The sequence below is a fragment of the Propithecus coquereli genome, unplaced genomic scaffold (genome assembly GCF_000956105.1).
Source record: "Propithecus coquereli isolate 6110/MARCELLA unplaced genomic scaffold, Pcoq_1.0 Scaffold222, whole genome shotgun sequence".
Classification (NCBI taxonomy): domain Eukaryota; kingdom Metazoa; phylum Chordata; class Mammalia; order Primates; family Indriidae; genus Propithecus; species Propithecus coquereli.
This window is the reverse complement of record NW_012147412.1, coordinates 725,491-753,102: the sequence shown is the minus strand read 5'-3', so window position 1 is coordinate 753,102 and position 27,612 is coordinate 725,491. Positions and strand designations below refer to the sequence as shown.

The window sequence follows — 27,612 nt, the reverse complement described above, 5'->3', positions numbered from 1 at the left end:
ATATATAAAGAAAACCTATTCCAGGGAGGTCTTTCTTTATTTCTGTCACCAAAATTATGCAAAGTTAATGATTCTGCACATTTATTTCACTTACTATGGCCTGGCCAGCATAGAGTGTAATGCTTGTCATTTAGCAAATGCTTACTAAATATATGCGGAGTTAATGTGTAAATACTTTCAGCAATCCTAAAATATAGGAAACTGGGTCTCAGAGAAGTCAAATGATTTCCTAAAAGCCATACAGCTGGGAAGTGGCAGAGCTAGAATTTGAACCTAGATCTAGCAGAACTAGAATTTGAATTTGAATGCAAAATCAACTCTCTTTCCACCATATCACATGACTTAAAAAGTCATGCCAGGCTAGGCTTATTTCCTTTCATATAGTGTCTCTTAGAATGGGGGATCAAGCAGATGCTATAATTTTAATATGTGTATATATATATTTAGGTGCTATCCCTGGAGGTCATGATGGGGTCACATGGACTGAGTTAGGGCTGATTAACAGTAAGTCACTGTCATCTAGGAGGGATGTCACCAATGGCATGCCACAGGGCCCCACTTGTGGCCCAGTCTTGTGAAGAATGTTATTAGTAACTTGAAGATGTAGCATGCATACTTATTACATCTCTGCATGAGGAGCAGGGCCAGCTGGTGCTCTGCACAAAGACATCAAGATTCAAAAGAAAGCCTGAACATATGGTAGGAAGGGAAGAAAGTCACAAGATAAAATACAGGAGCAAATGTAACAATCCTTTACTTGAATATGAAAATTAACCACACAAGTTGAGACAACAGTTTATATTAAAAAAGACTTGAGAGGCATTAACTGACTTGAAGAGTAAGTTCACAGTGTGACATAATTATCTTTAAAAAAAACCTGTGGGACAGGCTGTATTAACAGAAGTAGAGTATCTGAATTGAGGGAGGTTCCCCTACCTGACCACATTCATTCCATGAGGGCAGGTCCTGTTACTGCCTTTTGAGGCTGGCACGACAGTGCCACAATAAAGAAATAGTACCTGCTCAATAAAGATGTATTGAATGAGTCAATGGATGAATGGATGAACAAATCGCCACACTGTGCTCTGGCCCAGCCAGATCTCGCCTGAGTATTGAGTGTTACATGTACACTCGTGGATGTCATACTTAGGGTGACTGGCAGACCGAAGCATGTGCATACAAAGGCAAAAAGGCACCATTTCAAGCAGTTTATCACAGTATTGTTTAAAAAACATATTTGAAGCTACCCAATATACATCAATAGGGGAATGAAAAAGTAAAATTATGTTAAAACAATAAAATATTATGTGGTCATTAACAAAAATCATGTAACTCTATATGTACTGCCATGAACCAATCTGTAAATATTATTTTTAAACTCTAAAAGAAAGCTGTAAAAGAATACATACAGTATAATTCATACATATGTATGTATTTTTTAAACTCCACAGAAATGTATACATTTCCATTTGCATTGTATATCCAGAGAAAAAGTCTTCTAGACACATATACACTACACTGATAAAAGGCGCTAATCTGGGAAGAGGACCGAGACTGAACAGGGATAAACAGTCTTCCTTTTTATCTCTATTAGTAAATTTTGTACAAGAAAGTATTCATTTATTATAATTGTTTTAAGGAAGGCAATCAGAAGTACGTGTGGAATTATGTATGGAATTCAGGATATTTACACAGAAAAGGGAAGATTTCGGGGTGATGACTCTTCTCAAATACTGAATGAAAGGGGGTGACCCAGCCCTGAAGCAGAGGCAGGCAGAGTGACCGCGGGAGGGACAGAGCCCAACATCTCAACCTGCGTAACCTGGAGTGTGCTGCCTTCTAGGCAGTGAGTTCGAGATTCCAGGAAGAGCTCTGGCAGAGAAGTGGGGCTACAGACCATCCGACAGGGGTGTCAGCAGCAGTATTTGCGTACTAGGGATGGATTATACTGGTTCCTAGGCTTTTGAGGTTCACTACAAGTAAATCTTTTCTGTTTGAGAATTCAGAAAGGGCTGTTTCATTTTGCCAGATAAGAATATTAAAGCAACTAATATCATCTACTCTGTCATTTCATTACATACAATAAATATTTTAACACCAAAGAAATGCAAAATTCTCGAATTATAAAATAATTAGCTTTATAAAAATTCACTACATTTTCTTCTTTTTAAATTCCACGGCAGACGGTGAAGACTGAGTCATGAGGCATTGTATCCTAAATATGTAACGCATCCACACACGGTTAACAGGGAGAAGAAGAAAGCTCCTGTGCCAGAGCGGTGGGGATCTGGGGGACACTGCAGAGAGCAGCAGACATATGGCCTCGGGGACCCGTTAGCCCTGTGTCTGTGTGTGTCAGGCTCACCTCAGGGTTAGAGGCTCAAGCCAAACTTGTCTCCACGGCTTACGAAGAATAAAGTGACAAGGATATCAGGACTCACTGGATGTCTCCAACCACGCTGTTTCCATTCAGATGGCCAGGAGAGGGCAGCCCCAGGACAGCCACGTTACTTCCTCAGGGCCCGGTTCTGGCTTTTGGGATAGTTAGCTGAACTACCTACCAAGCTCAAACTGGGTCGGTCAGAGTCCTGTACACAGACGCCGGGGCCTGAGATGCCAGGCCCTAGCACCTAGCAAGCTCCAAGCCAAGGCTCAGATGCCTCTGTAAATAGCTCCCAGGCCCAGCCAGCAAGTGACGGAGTTGAGAAATATTTACCAGAGCCCACTCCACACTCCATTTGCATAAAGCCAACAAGCTCACCTTTCTGGGGAAAGGGGTGAGTTTTTGTGGATCACTGGGTACAAGAAAATATGACAGGGATCAGAGAGAAGCACAAAGAACAGAGGAGATGGGCGTTGGTGGCCCCAAGCGTGGAGGGTTGAGTGGGTAGGTGGGTAGAGGTTCAGCCCAACTATCCATCCACATGTCTATTTAGGAAATTCTTAGTGAATGTCTGCTGCGTGCTGGGCACTATTCACTATATAATAAGCACAATTTAGGCCCTTGCCTCAAATAGTGCATTGCCTGGTAGGGAAAGTGCACCTGTGTGCACACGCACACATGCACACACACACACACACACACACACACATACATAGTAGAAGCCTGTCAAGGTACAGAAGGAGGAGGAGGTGGTCCTCGAGGCCATCTGAGAATGAGACATTTGAACTGAGTTTGGAAAGATGAGCGGGAGCTTGACAGGGAGATGGGGAGGCGCAGGGTGGAGGCCAGGGTCAGAGCTCATGCAAAGCAGAGTCAAGATGCTACTTCTCTGTTCCTCTCTGCCTTCAGGACCCTCCGTCATTCCAAAGAGGATTTTCAATGGTTCTCAAGAGCGCCCAGGTAGTACTTGGAAGTCCTTGGAACCAGGGGAAAGAGGGGAACTAGAAGCCTCTTGTGAAGTTGGACTCCCCAGATCCTAGGACCTCGGGTTCTGCCTGAGCAGGACGGGGCAGCCCACTGTATAGACAGTGGGCTCATGATGAGTTGCCACATCCTGGGCAAAGTCACGAACCACAGACCCTGCCATTCCCCACCGTGCTTTATGTCAGAAAAGTGCCCATCCCTCCCAGGCCATGTGGGCAAGGCCAGGCTCCGGGAGTGCCCCTCCAACCAGGAAGCTGCCCTCTTCCCAGGCTGCTAGGCCGACTGAAAGGGGAAGCACCAAATCCTCAGAAAGGAAGTTGGTTCTAGTTCATGTCAGAGACCAACTCTTTGCCTTCAGGCAGCTTCACTGCTTCCCCCTCCCAGGCAGAGTAGTGCTAACCCTTTCTGGCCTGGCGGCTCTTGCCTTAGAGTCCAAGTTCAGCTCAATCACTCCTTTCAGCCACGCTTGTAAAGGGCCCGGCCCAGAGTTAGGAACACAGAAGCAGTCCTCCACCGGCATCTGCAGGAACCAACGTTTACCACCCCCCAACTTGGCATCCAAATCTTTCTAGGCCTCAGCTACATAAGTGGTCTGCAAAACCTACTTCCAAGCCCTTGATGAGCCCTTCCACAGCAACGGCCTTGGTTAAGTTTAAAAAGTTCCTTGTTAGGATCACACACTTTGAGATGTCATCAAGGGGGAAAAACATATAAACATAAAAAGATGAACATATAACTTACTTTAAGCAGACCCTATAGATAATGTTTGGTTCTAACTGTCCATAAAAAGGCATTCTTTGTTCTCTGAAAAGATTCAGCCTCGTATTTCTTTAAATGAAGTCTCTCTTGATGAAGGGAAATAAGAGTCCATTTATGAAACTTTGATTGGTATACAACATTTCAAAACCACCCTGCTAGGTAGAGCGAGGCATGCCTGTGCTTCCCTGGCACTGACCGAGTCTGGCATGTCTTTTTTATTATTGCTCTAGTAATGGGCTGAGTCAAGCACAGAGCACAGGGAAAGACACTCAGAGGAAGGCCAGCAGGGAGGGGAATCTGAGCAGAGCTGTCATCTGGAAAAGAAGGAACCAGAGGTCTCCAGAGCCTCCAAAGGTCAAAGCTGAGAAGAAGGGACAAACTGGAGCCAGATGGACATGAAATGGGGCAACAGGACCCAATAGTGCTGCAAACTTGTCATAACAGCAGCAGAGATAACTCACTATGTCCCAGACACTTAACATTCAACATCTCATTTAATTCTCCTCCTAAGAACATTACAAGGTTCATGCTATTTTTCCTCCCATTTTAAAGAGGGGAAACTGAGGCTTGGTGAGCATAAGTGACCAGGTTACATAGATCCTGTTGGTGGAGCCGAGACTCAAATCTCGGTCCGTGCGGTGCCAAAGTTAGACCTACAACCACCACACTGTCCTCTGCAGGGCTGGAAGCAGGGACGTCCTGAGCAGTCCGTGTTAACAAAGTCTATGGGAGGAAATATTAGAAGATGCCAGCACAGGGGAGGGGCTGCCAAGAAAGGAAAGCAAAACAGGATGTGAACTAAGGATCTTCAGGAGTTGGGAGCCAAGAGGGTTTTGGTGGCCATGCGTGGGAGAGGGAAGGAAGTCTCAACACTTGATCTGAACATGAGCAGCAGAGGTCCAGGGGGCTACAGGGACGACGAGGGCAAGCGGGGATAAGCGGAGCAGGCTGGCTTTAGAGACAGCAGAGCAGCAGTGAGCACAGAGCCTGTGATCAGAAAGGCACTGGATGAAGATGAGTGGAGTAAGCCCCAGCCCTGCCACTGATTGGCAAGTCACTTTACCATCCTGAGCCCCAGTTCCCTTATTCGTCAAACGAGAATAGTTTGTGACCTGGGATTAGGTAGGGAACCATACAGCGCCTGAGTCCTGAGGGCGGCCTCCTAAGCCACTCGAGGGCTGGACTAGGGGGAAGGCATTCTGAGGTGCAAAAAGTTTATTTTCAGCTGAAGCTGTGAGTCTAAGAGAAGTTGACTCTCTGGTTACTAGAGCTGCCTTGACAGCCCTCTCTGACTCTGGGACAAAGAGAAAGCCAGGTCCCGCCCCTGCCCTGCAGGCACTCACAGACAGACACATTCTCCTCCCGGGACCCTGCCCATGCACAGGCCCAGGGAGGTGGCTTCTCACAGGGCCAGGGGAACCCTCTTTGGGTGGGAGCCCTTCTCCCCCCCACCCTTCACCCGGCAGCTCTCCCCGAACTGGCCGATGTGTTTCTGCCATCCAGGCGGGAGGCCCAGCGACAGAGGTCTGCGGGAGTTGGTGTGCGTGAGAGGGAAACGTGGAAAAATACCGGACACGTATCAAACGCGGGGCTCTAGGTAACATGAGGTCATATGTCATTTGTAGGAGCTCTTGTGTGTGCTCTTTCTCCTTTTTCTCAAAAGCAGCCTTGTACAGTGGCAAGTCAGACAAGCCTGTCTTACATCTGAGCTCCACCTTGGACTAGTTACTTAACCTCTCTGAGCTATAGTTTCCCCAGCTATAAAATGCAAAGAAGAATGCTTACCTCCCCAGGCTGTTGTAAGGATTAAGTAATCTCAAATAAGATGTAACCTGTGTAAAGTACCTGGCACATCGCATCAACCTTGGTTTGAATCCTGGTTCTAAGCAAGTCACTTGACCTCTCCAGCCTCACTTTCCCCATCTGTAAAATGGGAATTATAAAATCTACTGCTCTGGGTTACTGTAAGGTTTAAATGAGATACTGCTTGCAAAGCGTTCAGCCCAGTGACTGGTGTAAACTAAAGGCTCAATAAATGGTATTAACTTTTTCTGTTATTTTTTGGGGCCAAATCCTGCTTCCCTTTCAAGACCCCTGCTCCAAAGAGACTACCACGTGAGAAGGGGACAAGCTGGCCTGATTTTAGCCTCACCAGTATCTGCATCTGTCAAAGGCAACTCACTGAAATCTCCAAAGAGAACCTACTTCTGGACCTCTGCAGAATCAGGGACACCTCCCTCTCTCCCTTCTTCGTCCTTACCGCTCTCCACCCCACACCTGGGCCAAGAGGAACATTCTGTCTCCAGTCCCCATCCAGAATGCATGCATGGGCTCGTGTCAGTGTTGGAGCCAGAACCAGCTAGGCCCCAGATCCCGAACCACGGAGGGACTCTTTGGTAATGTTTGGGGCTCTCTGGTAAACTAGCAAGTGCTGGGGACGGGCTTGCAGAGAACCACACAGCTGCTCCCTTCCTCCCTGCTGTTCGCCATCCAGCTCTCCACAAGGCTTGGCCCACCCAGTACCGGGGCTGCTGCCCAGGCTACAAACAGGAAACAGTTGACACCCGAGCCTCAGGCCAAAGCACAAAGTATAGCTGGCAAAGGAGGACAAATTCCCACCTTTCCAAAAACAAATACATTTACCAACTGCTTCCCCGCCCGACCTCGTGGAGGGTGCCGGGACTTGGATCAGGAGACGATGGATCCCAGAAGAAATTGCCTTTCTAGTAGCATCCACAGCCCTCTAACCTGGTGCAAGTTCAGCTGAGTAGCCACACAGGGAGAGGAGGGGTAGAGAAAATTATGGGTTCCCATTCATCAGAAAATAATAAGAGCTAATGTTTATTGGTTTATATGCCAGACACCAATCCAATTACCTTCTAGATCTTAACTATATTAATTCTTGCAACATGCCTAGGAAGTAGATACTATTATTGTTCTCATCTTCAGAGGAGGAGTCTGAGGCACAGAGGAGTTGGCCAATACCAGCAATCTGGCTCAACCACTACACCACACAGCCTCCTCCCAAGACAAGCAGGCCAGCGGAGCGGGGAGAACCCCGTCGTCGGGAGTACGGCAGGCCTGGCTTTAAATCCAGACTTCTCTGCTTATGAACAGTGTGACTATGGGAAAATTCCTTGACCTCTCAGTGCCTCAGTTGGCTCTTCTGTAGAATGGGAATGTTTATGAACAGTGCGATTATGGGAAAATTCCTTAACCTCTCAGTGCCTCTGTTGGCTCTTCTGTAGAATGGGAAGGATACCAGCTACCTCATAAGGGTGCTATAAGTATTACGTGAAATAACGTATGTGAAACATTTTACGCTCAGTGCCTGGCATGCAGTCAGAGTTCAGTAAGTACTATTATTATTGCATTGACTGCAATGGGGAAATCCTTTAATCTCACCAATTATCCCCTGCCTGAAAATTCTGCTCCACGTCCACCTAGGAAACTCAATCAGCCCAGCATGTTCCCTGTGGAGGCGGCACTGGTTTGCACACCCCCTGCTCTGGCACGTGTAGGAACTTTTCAGACCTGTCTCCTTCATTGGATAGTACGTTCTCTGAGGGCAGAGGCTGTTTATGTCTTTTCCTGGTGCCACGGTGAGCCTCCATTTCCCCCCGTCTTGTATTTCTGTATGGAAGGTCTCCAGCCTGCTCTCTGCCTCCTGGTAGAAGAGACTTAGTTCCTTGGTGGGTCGAGGTCAGCTGTTCTCACTGGGGATGACAGCCACCCTGGGAGATGTTTTCTGAAATCTGTGCAGCGGTTTTTCTGGCTATCTTAGTAATTAGAAGGCTCAGCTTGCATTTATTGAGCAGAGACCAGGTATTCTAGATACCTCGTACTGCAGAAGACAGTACCAAATAACAAGCACTTGTTCATGCCTCCTGTAAATTTTATACGACTTTCAAATGCTCCATGGGACGTCTGTGTTGGTGAATAGCTTGCTTATAATCATATAAGCCCCAAAGCCACTTCCATTTTTATGTAAACACAAAATATCTTTTGCATACTCTTAATAGGCACTTTACCCGGGGATGCCATTTTCTGTGTTAATTGAGGAAAGATTACATTTTGTTTGGAGGCTTACCAAGAGTTGTTTAACATTTTGGAAAATCATTGCTTTCGAGCTGCCAGTATAGCATACCAACATCCGTCTGTGTTTGTGTCTGTCACACTCGCAGAGGCCTAAGCATCTTACTATCTCATTAAACCTTTTAGGCGAGTCTGTCCAAGGCTTTACTTGCTGAAATACATATTATTTTATTATAAATTACTTTGCTTTCTCCTTTTTTATCCAAATCAGAGCATTTTACTGATTTTTACTTACATTTTCTATAAACTTCATTTTCGGATATTAAAGGGGCTTTATAGAATCCTTGTTATGAGAGACAGTGGCTGAGAACAACAGGTTGAGAAGGAAGTGGGGGCGTGTGGCTTGGCCCTTTCTGGGCCTTCTTTGCAGACCCGCCTGTCGACTAGGAAGGTACTTTTAGGTCTGTTCTCTGCCAGCTCTATCTGTGCCTGGTGGATGCATGTTCAATTCTGCACTGTGGTCTTAGAAAGCCCATTGCGGCCACACATCAAAACCGTATCTTCGACATAGCACTATCTGTCAGGCTCCTGTATCTGTTTTTCAATTGCTTTGGTAGCTTGGAGGGAAAAAGAAAAAAAGAGGGCTGTTATGGACTGACACCCTAAAACCCAACTGTACGGTTTAAGGTTTAGTGAAACGTGGTTTGCTGGCTTCTCTTCCTCCTCTCTCTCTTAGCGTGCCCCTCCACCCCCCAAATCCTGCCTCCACTCAAAAGTTCAGGACACAAAGCTGGGCCCTGCAGCAGAAGGAAACAGTCCTCAGGGGAATGAGAGAGTCCTGTGGTCCGTACTGCTCACATTCCCGGGTCTCTGACAGGGAGGTCTCAGAGTCTCTCTCTGGCATACTGGACCCGTTATCTGAGGCTCTACTTGCCTTCATGGCTCCCTTGGACCCCTGACCCAGCCCCACTGACATTAGTGCAGTCAGGGGCCTGCTTCTCCTCTGCAGCAGGGGCCGTGGCGTGCTCTTCTCTGACTTCCCAATACCCAGCTAAGAACAAGCACGGTCTATTAACTCCCTCCCTTGCTCTCTCAGGCTCAGCTGCTTCGGTGCCTGCTCCTCTGACGTTGCTTCTGGGGGCCCCTGGGGGAAGCGGGTTTCTGGGCTGTCACCGCAGACCCTCACTTGCCAGCTTGAGAGCCTGGTGCTGCCGCCCCTGTATCTCCCCCATGGTCCTCCCTGGAGAAGCCTCGCTGCCATTCTGGATGCGCAGAGACATTTCCTAGGCCAGATCCTGTTGATTCTAGAGAAGAAGCCCCATCGAGTTAATTCAGTACAACAGATCAATGCGTAGCAGGAGCAGCCAGACCACTACGGTAGCTGCTCTGTCACATTCAAGAAAACAATGAACGAAAATCCCAGGCAGCTTAAAACTAAATGCGACTCCGGAGGCACGTGGGGGCAACTGCTCTGGCTGAGCTGGCGTGGATCAGGTATGGCATGGAAGAGCCATACCTGGGTGCAGGTGAGCTTGGAATGCTGGCAAGCCTAGGACAGAGGGAAAACCTCAGGCCACTGATTCTCAGCTCCGGGGGCAGGAAACTTAGGGACAAGGACACCTTCTTTTGGCCTCACGGAATTTTTGGGGGGAGGGTCTTTAGGCAAGAGAACATTCAGCAACATACATGAAACACTGCCCTGATCTGTCTGGTGGAAACCCATGGCCCTAGATGACGACAGATCCAGAAGTCACCAGAACAGAGTGGGTGTGAGGCTGCCCAGGTGTGCACCCGTCACTGTGGACTCCTCAAGCCCCTTTAAACCGATCCTACCTCCCTGTGTTCTGAAGGTAGCTGTTGGCCCACAGAGCAGGAAATGCAGTGGAGAAACTTCACGACCAGGAGAGCTACCCCTGGGCACCTGAACCACTCTGCACACCCTCCCTAGGTGACCTCATTCTCTCTCATCACTTCATGTAATATGATTCAGTGATGACTCCCCAGTGTGTGTCTTCAGTCCTGACCTGTCTCCTGGGCTCCTGATCCGAGTTTCTTACCATGCACTGGGCACCTAGAGCTCATTACCTGCCCTTGTTTCTCCTCCCATCATCTGGACAAGTTTGCTTGGTCTCTGGTTGAGGTCCCACTGATGTTCAGCATCCCAAGCTGGAAATCTCAGAATCATGTTTGACTCCTCCCTCTCCTTTGCTGTCCATGTCCAACCTATTGCCAAAATCCTGCTGATATTATCTGGGAAATCGCTCTTAGAGCCTACTGACACAGTAATAATAGTAGCAGATACAGTGAGTATGTTCTACACACTTGTCTGAGAGGCACATACACATATACACACTCTCATCTGACCCACACAACCACCCTGTGAGATGGATGCCATATTCTCCCACGTTACAGATGAGATTGAGACACACAGAAGTTGAAGAGCTTGCCTAGGGTCCCATAGTCAAGTGGTGCAGAAGCCGGGATCCAAACCCAGCAGTCTGGCTCTCAGTTTGGTGCATAACTTCTTTGCCACATCCCGGTCCTTAGCGTTGCCCGCGCCTGCCCACACCAGAGCGTTTCATCGGGCCTCCCTTGCCCTTGCGTTCCTTCATTCACCTTCCCCTCCTTCCTCACCCACACCCTCTCCAGTGCTCCATTAAGTGAAACCAGTCGTGTGCGGAAACGCCTAATGCCTCCTTGCTGCCCACAGGATAAACTCCAACCTTCTTCGCTCTGTGTTCGAAGTTCCTTATCATTTGGCCCAACCCACAGCCCCAGCCTCATAGTCCACCAACTCACGCCACGCTGCTCTTCTCACACTTCCCCCAGAGCCGTGCCTTGCACAACAGCGAGCCTTCGTACGCACTGTCTCCTAGGCCTGGAATATTCTTGCCGACCCTCTCTGCCAGTCAAAGCCCTGCTCTTCCCTTGCCACCCGCTTCAGACACCATCCCGTCTGTGATGTCCTCGAGCAGTATCCCAGACTCGGCATTCTTCCAACTCTTACAGAATTCGCCATGCAGTGTTGCAATTTAGGTTCTTACAAGCGATGCCCCTGCATCTGGCACTTAAGAGCAGCTAAACATTCAAAGAATGGATGGATGGCCCCAAACCTGGCCTGCTGGGTCCTTCTATTTCTGCCCCTATATTTCAAATGATTCTTTTCGTTGGATCACACGAGATCATAAAGGCTGGAAAGATTCCATGTGACACAGTTCCCCTCACTCCCTACAGCACAGGGTGACTCTCTTCCTCATTTCTCTTCAAAGAAAAGAGAAAAAAAAGGAGAGTGGAAATCAGGGTCCAACTAACCAGTCAAAATACGGCGTGAGAAGAGTGATGGTACCCTACATACCACACAGAACAGAGTGTATGGGGCCTTGGAGATCATCGCATCCAAACTTCTTCATTTCATGCATGAGGAAGGGGAGGCCTAGAAAGCAGAGGTTTGCACAAGGACAGCACCTAGTGAGGGGCAGACGGCGCTGGAACTCAGGCCTTCCGAGTCTCTATCCAGGGATCTGGCCTTGCCCTGTTGCCTCTCAACTCTGCCTCATCTGTCCCAGGGACTGAGAGTCCCTTGATCTTCCCACAGTGATCCCTCAAACAGGCTCAGGCTGCCTTCCTGGGACCAGGAAGTTACCAGGCCCGGCATGGAAATTTCCTGATGAGCCAGCATTCCTTGCTCATGCAACTTTAAAACTGCAGCTTACCCAGCACCTGGCTGCAACGCCCAATCGCAGCACTGGCTTGGGGCCTTCCAATACAAGCTTCGCCGTGGCAGGGGCTCTTCCTTTGCCCCCTGTCTCTGCCAACCCCTTGTCTGTGTCAGACACAGAGGCTGCTCCTGCCCCACCATTCTTTCTTGCCCTCTCCACTCCCTCTACCTCCCATTTCCTCCCAGTTAGTCACGGTGAGATCATGCTCAGGCTCTGGCTCCCAGGCCTCTCCCCAAGGACAGTGTGCACATACAGGGAAAGGGGAGGGTGCAATGAGGCATCATGGGAAAATGGGCTGTGGAGTCAAAGAGGCACGAGTTCAAATCCTGGCTCAGGGCCGGGAGTGGTGGCTCACGCCTGTAATCCTAGCACTCAGGGAGGCCAAGGCAGGAGGATCACTTGAGGTCAGGAGTTTGAGACCAGCCTGAGCAAGAGCGAGACTCCGTCTCTACTAAAAATAGAAAAAACTGGCCACGCGTGGTGGTGCACACTTGTAGTCCCAGCTACTCAGGAGGCTGAGGCAGGAGGATCACTTGAGCCCAGGAGTTTGAGGTTGCTGTGAGCTAGCCTGATGCCACGGCACTCTAGCCAGGACAACAGAGCAAGACTCTGTCTCAACAACAACAACCACAAAAAAAAAAAGAGTCAAATCCTGGCCAAGCCAGCTGAACAACTGTGTGACCTTTGTCAAGTTATTTAATCTCTCAAATCCCTCACTGAAAAAGTCAGGGCTGCCTGGGATGCAGTTTCCTCACCTGTAAAATGGGAATAACAACCTTTCCCTTGCTGGTTTACAGTGAAAATTAAATGAGATACAGTGCCGAAAGCACTTTGCTCAGAGCCTGGCGGTCAGCCAGCATTGGTTCGCTCCCCTTGCCGAAGAGTGTGAGGGCATGACTGTCAAGCTGGGGCCGGAGAAGTCCTGGGTGCCCACCTGCAGGTGAGCTGGCACAAACGTGAGCAGGGGAGAGCTCCAGGATAAGTGTGTACATGAGTGTGACTGGGCTGAGTGTCTCTTCCTCCCAGATTCCCCCCACCCTCTTCAAAGGAGAGACCTGTCATGTCTGTTCTTGTTGGTGATGAGAGCTCCAAACCCCTCCCAGGGGAAAGAAGGAACAACCCACCCCACAAGGCTCATCCAAGGGAAACAAACTTGAGTGAGGCCCACTCCTGGCAGAATCTGTGGGGAAACCACACCCCAAAAGATGTTCAAAGGGTCAGGGGCCTCCTTGCAGACTGCCCCTGGCCTTGTCTCCAGCATGCGGGGTTCTCAAGCAGCCTCAGACAGATCACACAAGCAGCCCAACCCATGGGGCTTGTGGAGCTGGCCACCTCTTGGCTGGGCTGTCCTGGCGTAGGACACCCTGGAGCCACGGTGTGGGACAGACTCCTCCCCATGCACCTCGTCCAAGGGCCTGGCGCAGGGAAAGGTGGGCCCTGGGCTGGGGAATCCTGAGTCCTCGGGGCAGAAAGCACAGGGCACAGGCCACACCCCAACCTGCTTAGGATCAGATCACAGAATCCTTAGGAATCTCCTCCATCCTTCTGCCCTTGAAGCCTACCGAGCCAAATTACCTCTTAGATAAGAATCTGTCTGACGTCTAAAGACCTTGAGTGAGAAGCTGACTCTAGAGTTTTCCTCCCTTGGTAATTGTTCCAGTGTTTAATAAATTGCATTGACTGGAAGTCCTTCCCCATAGCTAACCCACATCTCTCTTCAGCTGAAGCCTATCTCTGTTTTAGGTTTCAAGTGGAGAAAGAGAGTAGTGGCCTTCATTTGTTAGCAAATTTCTCAGCCTTCCTGATGAACAAAATTGCAGAATTTGCCTGCCTAAGAGGTTTTGGCTTAGGACTCAGGATTATTCCTCTCTCTGACTGTGAAGGACATACCCAGAATTAACAGCCTTTTAGGAAATGCTGACTTCAAATCACCCTACAGATAAAGAGGAGAACATAAGTCTGCCTTTGGACCTCCAGCCCCATCCTAGACTTCCATCTACACCTGGATTCAGAATATCAGAATCTAGGGGAGGAGCCCTAGTGACCACCCAGTGCAACCCTACACTGGCATTTTCTTCCCTCCCCTCTTGCCGTCTCCCTCTCCCCTTCTCCACCCCACTCTTCTTGCCTAACAAATTCCTACTCATCCTTCAGAGCTACAGTCAAATATTCCCTCCTCCATGAAGCCTGCTCTGAGCTCCCAGGAAGAATGAACTGTTCCCGTTTCTGTCTGATTCCAGCTTTTTACACATCTCTAGTAAAGCATACATGAGATCGTATTATAATCACTCACCTAAGAGTCTCTCTCTCCCCATCCCCTCTCCGCCTTTCTATATACCCTACTCTCTCCTCACACTAGACTTTCAGCTCCTTCAGGGCACAGACTGTGTCTTAATTTTCTTCCTGTTCCCACATCTGGCATAGTATAGCCCCCCCACCCCCGACTGCCAAATTTATGGAATAGATTAATTTTTCAGCTGAGAAAACTCAAACCAAAATTATTAAATAACTCGATCAAGGTTATACAGCTAGTTAGGGGCAGAAATAGGACCAAAATCCAGGCTTTCTGACTCGAATACTTACCCCTCTGCCTCACTCTAGAATCTCCCATGATTGCTTCCTGCTTGGCTCCAGCTTCGACTTTCTCCTCCCAACAAACTCTCCTACTCCTCCGTCTGCTTCAGACGTCATCCCCTGTCCCACTTCCCACCCCCTGGTCTTCCCATCAGCCTCCAACCTCAGGGTCCCTCAGCTGCACCCTTCTCTCTCCACATCCACACCCATCCACCCCGCAATCTTTCCAACACCACCTTCCCTGCCCTTAGCCTCCCTAGCTAAGCCTAACCCCGCCCAACTCGGTTTCCTTTCCGAGCACCAAGCTTGTGTCTGCGTTGTCCTCCTGAGCCTGGTTACATGCTTCCTTCTGACCTCTTTCTGCTTGTTCCTGTTGTTCCTGTTATGTTCCCTATCTTCTTCCTTTAAATCAGGAATTCCCTGAGGAAACCCAGGCACTTCACCCTTCATGGCTCCATAAATTCTTCTGTACACAGTCCACGCAGGCTAAGCTTCGACAGGAGAAGAGCTGTCGTCTTAGATTTCTGCATCGCATCTGGCATGCAGCGCACCCTAAACGAGTGTCCGTTTATCAGAACTCTTTTGAGGGGGATGCTGAAGAGACATTGGATCATGGGTTGGGGTGGGAGGTTAGACTCAGGGTCCTTTAATCCAGAAAGCTTGGAGTTTATGAATAAACACCCCCCACTGTACTTAATCTTTGTATCCTGCACACCTGGGTTACTATAGGTAACTCCCAAAATTTACAGAAGAAACATTTTCTTCTGATCCAAGTTCTTACCTGCCTGTTGAAATCTAGGCCATTTCGATCATTTCCTGGAAGAGATTAGAAAAAAAAAAAATTAGTTGCTAGCAGGATTGGAAGAGGCTGAAGGTTAGAGAAAAAAAACAGGATGTTGAGACGAGTGTGTCTTTATTTCAAAAAAGAGCATCAGCTTCCCCTCCAGCCAGGATCCTCCTCCTCCTGCTTCCTGGAAGTGTCTTTTTTAAAAGTCTCCTCCAAGGTGGGCAGCCAGGGAAAGAGCTGCTTTGGAGGGGAGGCTGACTCATCCAAGGTCAGAGCAATCAGAGCCCGGTGGGAGCAGGGCTCCGCACCAACCAGAGTGCTTGCTGTGCCCTTGCCTTTGTTCCTGTGGGCACCCCACAGACAGCAGCTGCTACACTCTCCATGGACCAAGAGACCAAGAAGCGACCAGCCGTGGATCCTGCAGGAATGGCCCTACAGCAAGAAGTCCCCCACTAGCCCAGGCCTCCAGGGGTGATGATGGCTAAATCATACCAGGTAGACACATGTCTGTTCTGTTTTTTCCCCTCCTTCAATGTTTATTTCTTATTTTGTTCACCTTCATTCTTTTACAATAAATGTAGGGCTGAGAAAGCAAATACGTACTTAACAGAAAAGCTTTTTGGTACAGAAAAAGTCCAAAGTAGTCAAAAAAATTGCTCTGAGAGGCAGCCATAGTTAAACTTTTTATATATTGTATGGTCTTTTTTATAATTGTATTTCTTCATGGATGTATACCACTCTGTATACATTTTAACCCTGCTTTTTCCAGGGAGCAACACAAGTATTTCTCCTATGCTACTAAGGAACATCGTGAATGTTAATATTCCTCTTATGCTTACAAACATTTTTTTTTTTTTAAAGACAGTGTCACTCTGTCACCCACGCTAGAGGGCAGTGGCATGATCATAGCTCACTGCAACCTCAAACTCCCGGGCTCAAGTGATCCTCCTACCTTAGCCTCCCAGGTAGCCGGGACTACAGGCATGTGCCACCACGCCTGGCTAATTTTCCTATTTCAGTAGGGACAGGGTCTCATTCTTGCTCAAGCTGGTCTTGAACTCCTGGCCTCAAGCAATCCTCCCACCTCAGCCTCCCAGAGTGCCAGGATTACATACGTGAGCCACTGCACCCGGCCATATAAACATCATTTTTAATGGCTACTTAATATTCTATTACATGAGTGTTCCATGATTTGCTTAAATATATACCTATTGTTGGTGGAATCATTTCCACTCTTTGCTGTGATAAAGTTTCCTATTCAGATAGCTCTCCAGGGCAGGAGCTGCCACACAACCTTCCTTTGAATCCCACGGATTACTGTCTCTATAACAGCAAGGACAATGATTATTTATTAAATACTGTATGCTCAGAGCCCAGCATTGTGCTTAGCATGTAATAGAAGCTCAAAATCCATCAGCTAAATGTATAAATGAATGAGTAAACAAATTAGAAACAAATTCTCATAATAGCATTGGAATAAAGTCCAAATTCCATTCCCCATACATCCTATTTTCTGTCTACTTTTCTTGCTTTGTCTCATGCTGCTCATGATCCTACCTTACTCCCTTCCAGGTACCCTGAGCTCTGGCCACACAGAATACGGACTCATGTCGAAACACGCCATGCTGGTCACATTGCCATGCCGCCATGCATTGCTCCCTTGCACAAAGTTAGTCCCTCTCCCCTCTGGAATCTGGGAGCTCTCTCTACTGGTCACATGGCACTCCCTGGCCAACTGCATGTTTCTTTCTCCCATTAGTCTGAATTCCTTGAGAACTGGACAGTGACATCATTCTTGTGTCCTCAATGGCCACAAAATGACCACAGTTGCCAACACCGATCAGAGGCTCAGGAAACAACTGAGAGATGAATGAATGGGGTCTAAGAGAATCCTCTGAATCTTTAACCCTTTTTCTTTTGCTCTGTTCTAAACACTGGTAGGGAGATGCAGCCCTTCCTTATAGGGTTGTGCAGCCTCTCTGAGAGCAAGTGGCCTGGCAGCATGAGCGCAGAGGATGAAGAGCGGGATCCCGGCAAAGAGGACCACAGTGAGATACAAAGTGATCTCTGAGTAGAAGCCTGATTTTGGAATTAGCTGAGATGATATATAAAACCTGTGAGGGCAGCTAAAGATGGGAAGGGCCCACATACTATAATACTTGTGCTTATAGGGGTAGACTGAAAGGTAAAATTACTTTTATCTTTTAAAAAAATCTATTTTTTTGGTTTTAACTGATCAACATCTAAGTACACATATAGGAATAACATTCATCAGGCATAGGGCAGATGGGAGAGGGGAGGAGAGGATGGGTATATACATACATAATGAGTGTGATGCTCACCATTTGGAGGATGGACATGCTTGAAGTTCTGACTTGAGGGGGAGAGGGGGGCAAGGGCAATATATGTAACCTAAACATTTGTACCCCCATAATATGCTGAAATAAAAAAAAATCCATTTGTGACACTGTGGAGTTGTACTGATAAGGAGTAATTCTCAAGACTTGGCAAAAGAGCAAATCCTTTAATTCAACAAGCGTTTACTAAGCACATTCTATGTGCCGGGCACTGATCTGGACAGTGGGGATGCAATACTGGAGAAGACAGGGAAGTCTCTGGCCTCATGGAGTTTCTTTTCTCATTGAGGAGACATAAAAGGAATAAGTGATCAAATATGTAACTTAATTTCAATTAGAGATGATTACCGTGGAGAACAGTAAGGCACGGTAGGAGTGTCTGAGGCCGTTCATGAGCAAGATGGTCTGGAAAGGTCACTCAGGGGAGGTGAGGTTTTCACTGAACAAAGCGAGGACCCAACCTTTCCAAGGTCTGGGGAAGATCATTCCAGATGGAAGCATTAGGTCCTGATACAAGAACAGGCCAGGCTACAGAGGAGCAGTAATGAGGTCGGGGTGGCTGAGTGAGTGCCTGGGGGTAAGAGGATGTGGGATCTGGTGGTCGGGTCATGGTGAAGACCACGGCTTTCACTCCGAGGAAGATGGGAGTGATTTGAGGGTTTCGAGCGGAGGAGTAACACGGTCTGACTTAAGTCTTTAAACCTGTGGGGGTGAGAGAGCAGGAAGGGAGACCAACTGGGGTGCTGTGGCGGTGGCCCAGGTGGGAGGGCAGGGGACTGGAGAGAGTGGGTGCAGCGGAGGCAGTGAGAGGGGCCCGATTCAGGATCCACTTGAACAGACAGCTGATGGAGGGACGTGGAGGGCAAAGGGAAGAGGAGTCAAGGAAGACCCCAGGGCTTGGGCTTCCTCGATGGCGTGTGTGATTGTGCCCTTTACTTCGATGGAGCTGACTCCGGGAGGAGCAGGCTGGCGGGACAAAATCAAAAGGTTTGGGACATGTTAAGTTTGAGATGGCAATTAGATATCCCAGTGGAGGTGGGGACGTGAGTTTGGACTCAGGAGAAGTGTGAGGTCAGGAGGTATAAACTGGGTAGCTGTCAGCTTAGAGGTGACGTTTAAAGCCACAGGACTCGGGTTACAAAGGAACTGAATCCAGATGAAGAAGAAAAGGGCCACAGTTGGGACGATATGGAGGAGCCGGCAAGTGAGGCTGAGAGAGAGCGGGCAGGCAGGTGTCCTGGAAGGTGAGAGGGGAAGGTGCTTCCAGGAGGAGGTGATAATATAATACACATGTGAACGAGACCCAGAAAGTAAGAAAAACACTGAGAGGCCAAAAAAGCCCGTTTGACTTGGGGGAGGGCATCAGGTTTGTGGACCATTAAGAAATGTCTTCGCTTCTGATTTCTGTGAATGCCGTGATGATGTTTGTGATACCCACACACTGAAAAAGGTGAGCAAGCAGAATTCAGAGATTAATTTTGAAACCCATTAGCCAAGAAAATCAACAATTTCTCTTGCCCAGAAGTTTTCCACGGCCCTTCTCAAGAGGATCTCCGCAGGAGGACGCACCTGCTACGCTTGGAGCCTGGCGATGGAGTTTCCCCGTCTCATCGAATTCGTTCTTACCTGCAGCAGTATCAGTGTCTAACTTTCCTCGTTCGCCAGACTTACTGAAGGGCTGGACGCGCTGGGGCCAGCCAGGGCCTGCCAGGAGACTGGCCCCCAATGCTCCGGGAGAGCGAAGAATAGCGCGTAGCTTGGCCCTTGGCACTTAGTAAGGGCTGAGTTTCCTGAGCTATTCCTATCTAGTTCTAGTTCCACTACAAAGCAGGGAAGAGTGTGCTGAGGACACACAGCTTCCCTCACAGCTCCCAGCCCTGCAGAGCATCTGGGGGTCGGGTCGAGACGTGGCGATGTAGTCTAATAGAGGCATTACGTTATCTGATGACACGGCTGATTCTCCCTCCAGATCCGGCTGAGGGGAAACCACCTCAGCCCTCATGTTCCTGCGGCGCTTGTGCCTGCTTCTCTCCCATGGTCCGCTGGACTGGTTCCATGGGGCGCCTCTCCCCACCCAGCCTACAGGAAGGCCTGGGAGCTAGCACCTGGGAACTGCGGGCTGTGCTGTGGCTCGTTGGGGTTCCCTGCTGCCCCAGTGCTCAGATTTCCCAGAACGCTTAAACTCATTCACCTGGAAACTGTGAGGAAGGTGCTCCTCTTTCCCCGAGAAAGCAAGAGACGGATGATCATATTGTGTTAAATACTGGTCCATGGTCACCAGAAACTTCTGTTCTACCCCTTTAAGATGTCGTGTAGAGGAGCAGTAGGGCATACTTGGAAAGAGTTCTGGACTTGAAATCAGAGGACTGGGGTTCAAGCCTCAGCTCTGTCACCCCCAAGCTATGTGACTTTGGTCAACACAGGGACCTCCTGAAGCCTCAGGCTTCTCAATGGTAAAAAAGATCATAATTCCACTTCATTCTCTTCCCAGGAATACAGTGAGAATTGAGTGAGATAAAGCTGCTACCATATTTTTTAAACTGGGAATCTCTGTGCAACTACAGAGCTGACTTCCAGACATCCTAGTCCATTTCCCAAAAGGTAGAGCCTGGTCCTGTGTTAGGGCCTTTGCATATGCTGTTCTCTCTAACTGGAATGCTCTTCTCTCCCCCTTCTCTACCTAGAAAATATATACTCACCCTTCAAGACCCAACTCAACTGGCACATTCTCCATGAAGTTCAGCCAAGGCAAAATAAAGGATTTCCTTCTCTGTGTTTCCTCATCTCTTATTTATCTCTCTCATAGCACATACCATATTTTTTAGGGTCAGTGGTTTGTCTATTTTCCCTATGATATTGTGAGCTCCCAGAGGCCAGGGTTATTATATCTTATTCATCTTTGTACCCAAGTGTCTGAAACCGTGTCTGGGGCCAGGTGCAATGGCTCACATCTATAATCCTAGCACTTTGGGAGTCCAAGGTGGGAGGATCACCTGAGGCCAGGAGTTAAGACTAGCCTGAGCAACACAGGAAGACTGTCTACAAAAAATCAAAAAAATTAGCCAGGTGTGGTGCACACACCTGTAGTCTCGGCTACTCAGGAGGCTTAGGCAGGAGGATCGCTTGAGCCCAGGAGTTTGAGGTTGCAGTGAGCTATGATGACACCACTACACTCTAGCCTGGGCAACAGAGCAAGACTTTGTCTCAAAAAAAAAAAAAAAAAATATATAAAAAAAAACAAACCAGTGTCTGGCACATAGTAGATGCTGAATATGTGTTTAACTGATCCAAATCACTGGGAAATTGCTACAAAAACTAACCTTCTATTCAGAACTAAGAAACCACAGGCATCGCCATCTGTGGAAACCCGAACACATTCTATTTCCAAGCTCTGGCTCCCTCTTTGGAAGACAGCTGCCACTTGCAGAATAAACAGAACAGGACAGAGCACAAATGGCCTGGAGCATTATTTTCAGAATCCAACACTAAAGTCCAACCTCAGAGGGGAAAACAGTTTTCTGAAATTACATAGCCTCGGAGGACCCAAATCAGGACAAGAACTCGGATTTCTTGACTAGTAAACTCACACAGTTTTTCCAATAAATCCACTGCATCAAATATCTGACACAGTAAAAACTAATTATGCTTTTAGAGTTTAATCAACAGCTTAGGCTAATAAATAGGATAGATGCTGATCAAATTTGGAAGGGATTCAAAGCAGAGAGCAGAAAGCAATACATATAAGTAGATGACAGAGTCAGGATTAGAAAGGTTTTGGTAGACTCTCACAGGAGGCCAAAACCAACAAAACCAAATGTAACAGGAATAAATGTAAAGCCCTGCATTTAGGTTAAAAAATCAGCTATAGAAATCAAAGATAGGTGAGGCAGAACTGTATGCTTAGAAATGGTTAAGATGGAAAATCTTATGTCATGCATTTTTTACCATGATAAAAATTTTTAAAAAGGAAACCAGAGATTTGTTTTTATTAGGGAATTCTATTTTGACAAATAATATAAAATGTAAATCTGCTTTTCTACTTCATATTCGATAATCAGCTAAAGTAGTCAAATTGCACAGATATGCCCCACTTTTAAGACCATCTGCCACAATGTAAAGCCTGATAAAGACTTTCTTCAGCGATACCAATAACCAATCTGAAACTGGAATCAAGAATAGAAAAAAATCATCGTCGATACAGAAGGCAATTAAAAATTCGTGTGCATATTTTAAGATACTTTACCATCAAAATGGCCATGAGTATTAAACGAGTAATTCGTTTTGTTAAGTGTGATAATGATATTGTACTCAAGAAGGAAAATGTCCTTATGTTCTAGAGATGCAAACACCCACGTATATCCATCTGAAATGTTATAATGTTACTATAATGTCTACAATTTACGAGACAATATTCCAGCAACAAGAATGGCAGAAATTTGATGGTTGCTGAGAGCAGGTGACAAGTCCATGGAAACTCATTGTATCAGTTTCCACCGTTGTGTGTGCCCATAATACAAAGTTATTTAAAAAATAAAGTTATAAATCAAATAAAATACTTCAGAAAAATGAATGAAGCAAATGTGGCAAAATGTTAATGATTAAATTATTACATGGCTATCCGTGGGTAGACGTGGCTGTTTCATTAAAGCGGTTTTGCTATTTTCTGTATGTCTGAAATTTTTCAAAGTAAAAGTTTAAAAAATTCATGAGGGAACATTTGAAAGCACCTGGCACTGTGCCTTGTGCATAGTCAGTACTGAAATAAATGTCAATGGACTCTTCCTTCCGCCCCAAATTCTGGCATAGAAGTAAAAAGTAGGCTTAGCCTGCAGCTCCAAAGAGCGGAACGAGGGCCCATGGTGGAAGCAGGCTTCATCACAGTGTAAGGAAAAATTCTGTGAAAATTGGAATTGTCCCGCAGTGAAACCTGCAGTTTCGCATCGACAGAGCTCCCCATCCCTGGGAACACTCCAGCAGAGGCTGCTTATTTCAGGGCTCTTACAGAGGGGGTTTTTGAATTAATGGGGCAATTTGATAGCATCAAAGGGGGAATCTCGAGTGATCTCTAAAATTCTTGCTGCTGCCCCCCCTCCAAAAGTTTTAGGATTCAATGAAGTTGATTAAAATGTACTGGGGCTTTTTCTTCCTCTCCCAGAATCTGGTCACTATCTGCAGCATCTGCAAAGAGAGGCACAGGGAGGACCAGCGCACTCTGCCCACCATTTCCCTCTGTCTTGTTTGTTCTGCACACAACTAAAAGATTAAGTACACAGAAGGGAGGGGCAGGGCAGAAAGGGCTCACAAACAATGCATCAAAATCCCCTATTTGGAGGTCTTGGGGCAAATGAGTGAGATTCATGCCAAGCTGGAAGGGCCACCAGCTGGGATCTCTCCAGGCCTCTTTTGGTTCTCACAGACTCCCTAGAAATCTCTGGATCACAAGGCCTCCATGGCACGAAAGCAGGAGAGGGCACAAACACCTTGGACCCCTGGCTCATAGGGCTGGAAGGGACCTTAGATGATCATTCAGGCAAGTTCTCGGCCTTTGGGAAGATGAGGTATTATTATTCATCCCACTTTACAGGTGAGAAAACTGAGTCTCAACAAGGGTAGGTGATTGTACAAATCGACAGAGCTTTTAAAGCATGGTGTGTGCAGGGAATGACCCCTGGGGGAGACAAAAAATACACGTCTCCAACCCTAACGTAGTGTATTCTTCCCACTCTAGCATGACTCCATTCTTGGCATTTTTTAAACTTGGACAAGGTCTGAGGACTCACTCAAGGCCCAACTTAACTCCCCAACTCCGGCATTTCCCTGGGCCCACACAGTACTCAGGACTGTTCGTCTCCACCAAAGATCTCCCAGCAAGCAGAGCTGCAGTTGGAGGGATTTGGGTTAATTATGAAGACAGCATCTCAGTCCATAGAATTTGGATTAAGTCATCAAAAAAGACGGAAAGGCACATTGAATTTTGGGGGAGCCCCAGGATTCTGATATAATCTCTTTAGGCCAGGATGGCCATAATACCAACGGAGTCCCGAGGAGAAAGTCCAAGGATCCCTGTGCGGGAGGTACCCAGAGTCAAAAGCAGCCTCCGTTTCCACCTCTTCTCCCCTCAGCACCCTGTGGTCAGCAAACCCCAGGAGCTGGGCGTTGGCCCCCTAGGAGGGCCGCCTGCTTTCTCACCTCTGAGCTGGGCCCGCAGCCCAGCCTCGCAGGCCTGGCTGATTTACATAGCTTTGGCAGCCCTGGGATGTGAGTTTGCCTGGGGAGCAATTCTCTGGGTGAGGGAGGTGGAAGCGCAAGAACCGAGAACTGTTCGAGCAGGACTGTTCACTTCTGCCTGGCAAACAATGCAGAGAACGCTCGGCCATGGCGCCGAGCCTCTCCCACTTCAGGACTGTTCTCTCCTCACCAGCTCTGCTTTCCGGTATAACCCAGTAAGACTACCAGTGACAATTTATGACCGTTTGGCAACTTGCTGGTACTTCCTGGGAGAGCAGTCACGAAGGTACTAGGCCTTTGGAAACGATCTTGAGTGGCCAGCCACCAGAGCAAACCCGGAGACTTCCCGTGTGGTCATTTAAACCAGTCAAAAACATGTTTTTCCAGGACTCCCGGGCACGACGCCTACCTTTTTTGGTACTTGAGATTCCTCCAAGGAACTAGGGAGGGTAGCCTAATGGTCAGAGTTCTGTCCAGAGAACGCCTAGGCTCTCTACGGTCACTTCAAAGGCTGTGCCACGTTGAACTCTGGGCAAGTGGCTTCATTTCCGTAGCCTTCATTTTCTTCAAATACTTAAAAAGTTTCTGTGCCCATTCCTCCATTTCCTTCTTAAGAGTGAGGAAATGCCCTGGAGGAAACCCTGAGGACAACCCTGAAGCCACCTGAAGAACAGGACCGAGGTGGACCCATGAGGGACGGTGGGAAGAGCACTGGTTTAGGAGCTGGGAGGTCTGAGTCTCGGTTCTCCACTAGCTGAGGGTCAGGGTGTGGACGGCAGATGCAAGGATGCTGCCACGCCCAGGGCAGACATCACCAATGGATCACGGCACCTTAAAATTCAGAGCTCGATGACCACCACTGACGATCAGAATTAACTGTCCTGAAGACACCCACTTGCTACCCCAGGACTGGGTGCTTTCTCAGGTACCCTCTACCTCTGACAGTCTGTGGCTTTGGGAACTTTCATGATTTAAAGCTTCTACTTCTCCACCCCAGGTCTGGAGAGTCAACGTGACCAACTTCAGGGCTTCCTTGTGACGTGGCCTACCGAGTGTCCTGATGACTTCCTTCCACATGCGTGGTCATGAAGTTGAACCCCAAAGCCTGCTCTCCAGTCCCTTCCCACAGATGCCAGGAGCCTGGGGCCATGCCCCGGAGGACACAGGAGCTGTGCCGCACCCTTGTTAAAGAGAAGCCCAGCACCTTCCACCTTCCCACTGCCATTTTTCATGTTGTTCTTTGATAAAGGGAAGGCTCCTCACTACGGTCTCCTAATTTGTTGGGAAATACAATACGATTTCTTTGCGGTCTGAGCGATAGATGGGGTTCTCTATGCATTGCACCTTCATCTTCTGTTGGCCACACACTGATGCTGCAGTCTCCCCCACAGGGGCAAAAGTGGGCAGCTTGTTCAGGGGCTAAGTGGAAGGAGCACCCTGGGCAGATGGCACCAGGTTCCAGAGAAAGAGTCCAGGGACTCAGGCTACCGTGGCAAAGAATGGGGAAGATCCAAGTTCCCCATCAAAATCTCGACTCATAATCCCCTGACCCTGGAAAAACAATAAAAATCCAACTTCAAAGGAAGTTAAACAAGCTCTGTTAAATAAGAGCTCTGTTCTGGTTGCACCCACTAAGTACATCTCAGAGAAGAACCCCACCCAGTTGCTATTTTTCTTTTTCTTTTCTCTTCTTCTTCTTTTTTTTTTTTTTTTAAGAGATGAGGGCTTGCTATGTTGCCCAGGCTGGACTTGAACTTCTGGCCTCGAGTGATCCTCCCACCTTAGCTTCCTGAGTATCTGGGACTACAGGCATACCACTGCACCTGGCAGCTGCTATTTTTCTATCAGAAGTTTTTGTGTGCTAGAGAACCACAGAGACTGGCCTCGCCATTTACAGGTGAGGAAACTGAGTCCCAGAGAGGACAAGTGACAAGCAAAAGACCAAGTGGCCAACAAAATGGCAAAGCAGGAACAAAATCCCAGAGCTCCGATGCTCAGACATTCCTCTCTCCATGACTGCCCATGGGGTTCTTTCGATTTTATTCCAGCCCAACAATGCTCCAGCCCTACCCCAGCCCTGTGAGGGGAAGAGGTTCAGAGAGGTTTAAGACCAGTAAGAGACTGGGGTACTCTATCCTAGCCTTCATCCCAGGTGGGGATGGAAGTGGGGGTCAAAGGGATGGGGAGAGAAAGAGCAGGAGGAGCTACCTGGGGCGGGGAGAGGCAGTTGGGCTCTGGCTCTTACGTGGGCACAAAGATGTCCTTTGTGCAGCTCAGAGGGCCATGTGTGGAGCGAGACAGCTTAGACGGGAGATGCTATCTCACATTTGTAGAACAACTCACACTTTCAAAAGCTGCTACAGATAGGCTCTCATTCCATTCATCCCTCGCAACTCAATCTTACAGATAAGGAAACTGAGGCTGGGGAGGTTAGCTAAATTGCCCAAGGTCACTTGTACCAGAGCTGGAAGGAAAGAACTCAGATCTCTAAGTTGTGGCTCCAAGGTCAGTGCGCTTGCCACCAACATGCACGGCTTACAGAGACACGCGCTGCAGTTGTTCTTTTACTTTGCAGCACACTTCCGTGTCCGTTTGCTACTGGATCCTCCCCAGCCTGGGCTCTGCAGGGCTGCAAGCACAGAGCTCCGATGTTAACAGAGAGTTAATTGAGGCTCAGAGGGGTTGGGGCGCCTCAGATGTCCCACAGCTGCCTTCCAGACTGAAACTCCATGTCCTTTCCATTGCATGGTGTAATGCTGCCGGGGTCGCCCCTTCCCCTCCTTGCCGGAGCTGGTGTTCCCAGGGTTGGGGACGCAGGTGGGGCATGCACTCGGGGGCCTGGAGAGGACAGAGCAGAAGCCCTTGTGGAGGAGTGAATGCTCCACTACCAAGAAGCCCAGAGCCATGGGCCCCCACGCTGGGGTCATAAAGCCCCCCAAAAGTGAGAGTTGAAGAGTATGGGGACCCCCAAGATGCAGTAGCAGCAGGTGGCCTGGTGCTGGGCCTCTTTTGAGGGGAGGCTGGTGGGGAAAGGGGAGGCTTTGTCCAAGGAAACAACAAAACAGCAAGAAACACACCACGAAAACAAAGGATGGAGGACATGCTTCTGGGACAGAGAAAGGGCTCCTAAAGAAACACAGGTCTTGAACTCCCGCTGTGACCTTGGGAAAATCATCCCCCTTCTCTGACCCCTGTCTCCTCTCCCATAAAATAGGAGAATAGGGCGAGATCAGAGAATTTTCAAACATTTTGGCAGCAGAACACTGTTTTCAAATAATAAGGATTAATTAGTAGCTGACATTTATTGAGCATTTATTACGCACCAAGCTTTGCAGTAAACATTTTATATACGTGACAGCATTTAATCCTCACAACCACCCTATGAGTAGGTGTTATTATCCCCATTTTACAGATGAGGAAACTTGAGCCTCAGAGTGGTTAATTACCTTGCCCAAGGTTACTGATTAATAAACCACTGAGTAGAAACTCAAACCTACCTCTGTCTACCAGCAAAGGCTGTCCACACTACACCATGTTATCTCCAAATGAAACCTCGTATGGAGTTGTTGCAGAAACTTAAGGAAAAAAAAAAGGAACTTTTGATTTTCTGCAACTATAAATATCATCCACTCTTGGTGAATCTGTTCCATCTCTTAGCACTGGGGCCTGGGAGGAGGGGGCCTTTCCACCAGCCCCCTCTCCTTCTTCCTGCCATGTCCCTACTTTCTGAGAAGTGAAGACAAACTTGAGTTAGGATCAACACGAGGAGCCTGCGGTGGGTTGACA

The 27,612-nt window shown here is 48.1% G+C and overlaps 1 protein-coding gene across 1 annotated transcript in view; it reads right to left on the bottom strand.

The window, feature by feature from the left end:
- POU2F3 (POU class 2 homeobox 3) overlaps nt 1–27,612 on the bottom strand; it is a 71,445-nt gene that overhangs the window by 28,825 nt on the left and 15,008 nt on the right. The window contains exon 3 of the mRNA XM_012644899.1: nt 15,236–15,270. Within this exon, the coding sequence (XP_012500353.1) occupies nt 15,236–15,270 (35 nt within the window). The remainder of the gene's footprint in view (nt 1–15,235; nt 15,271–27,612) is intronic.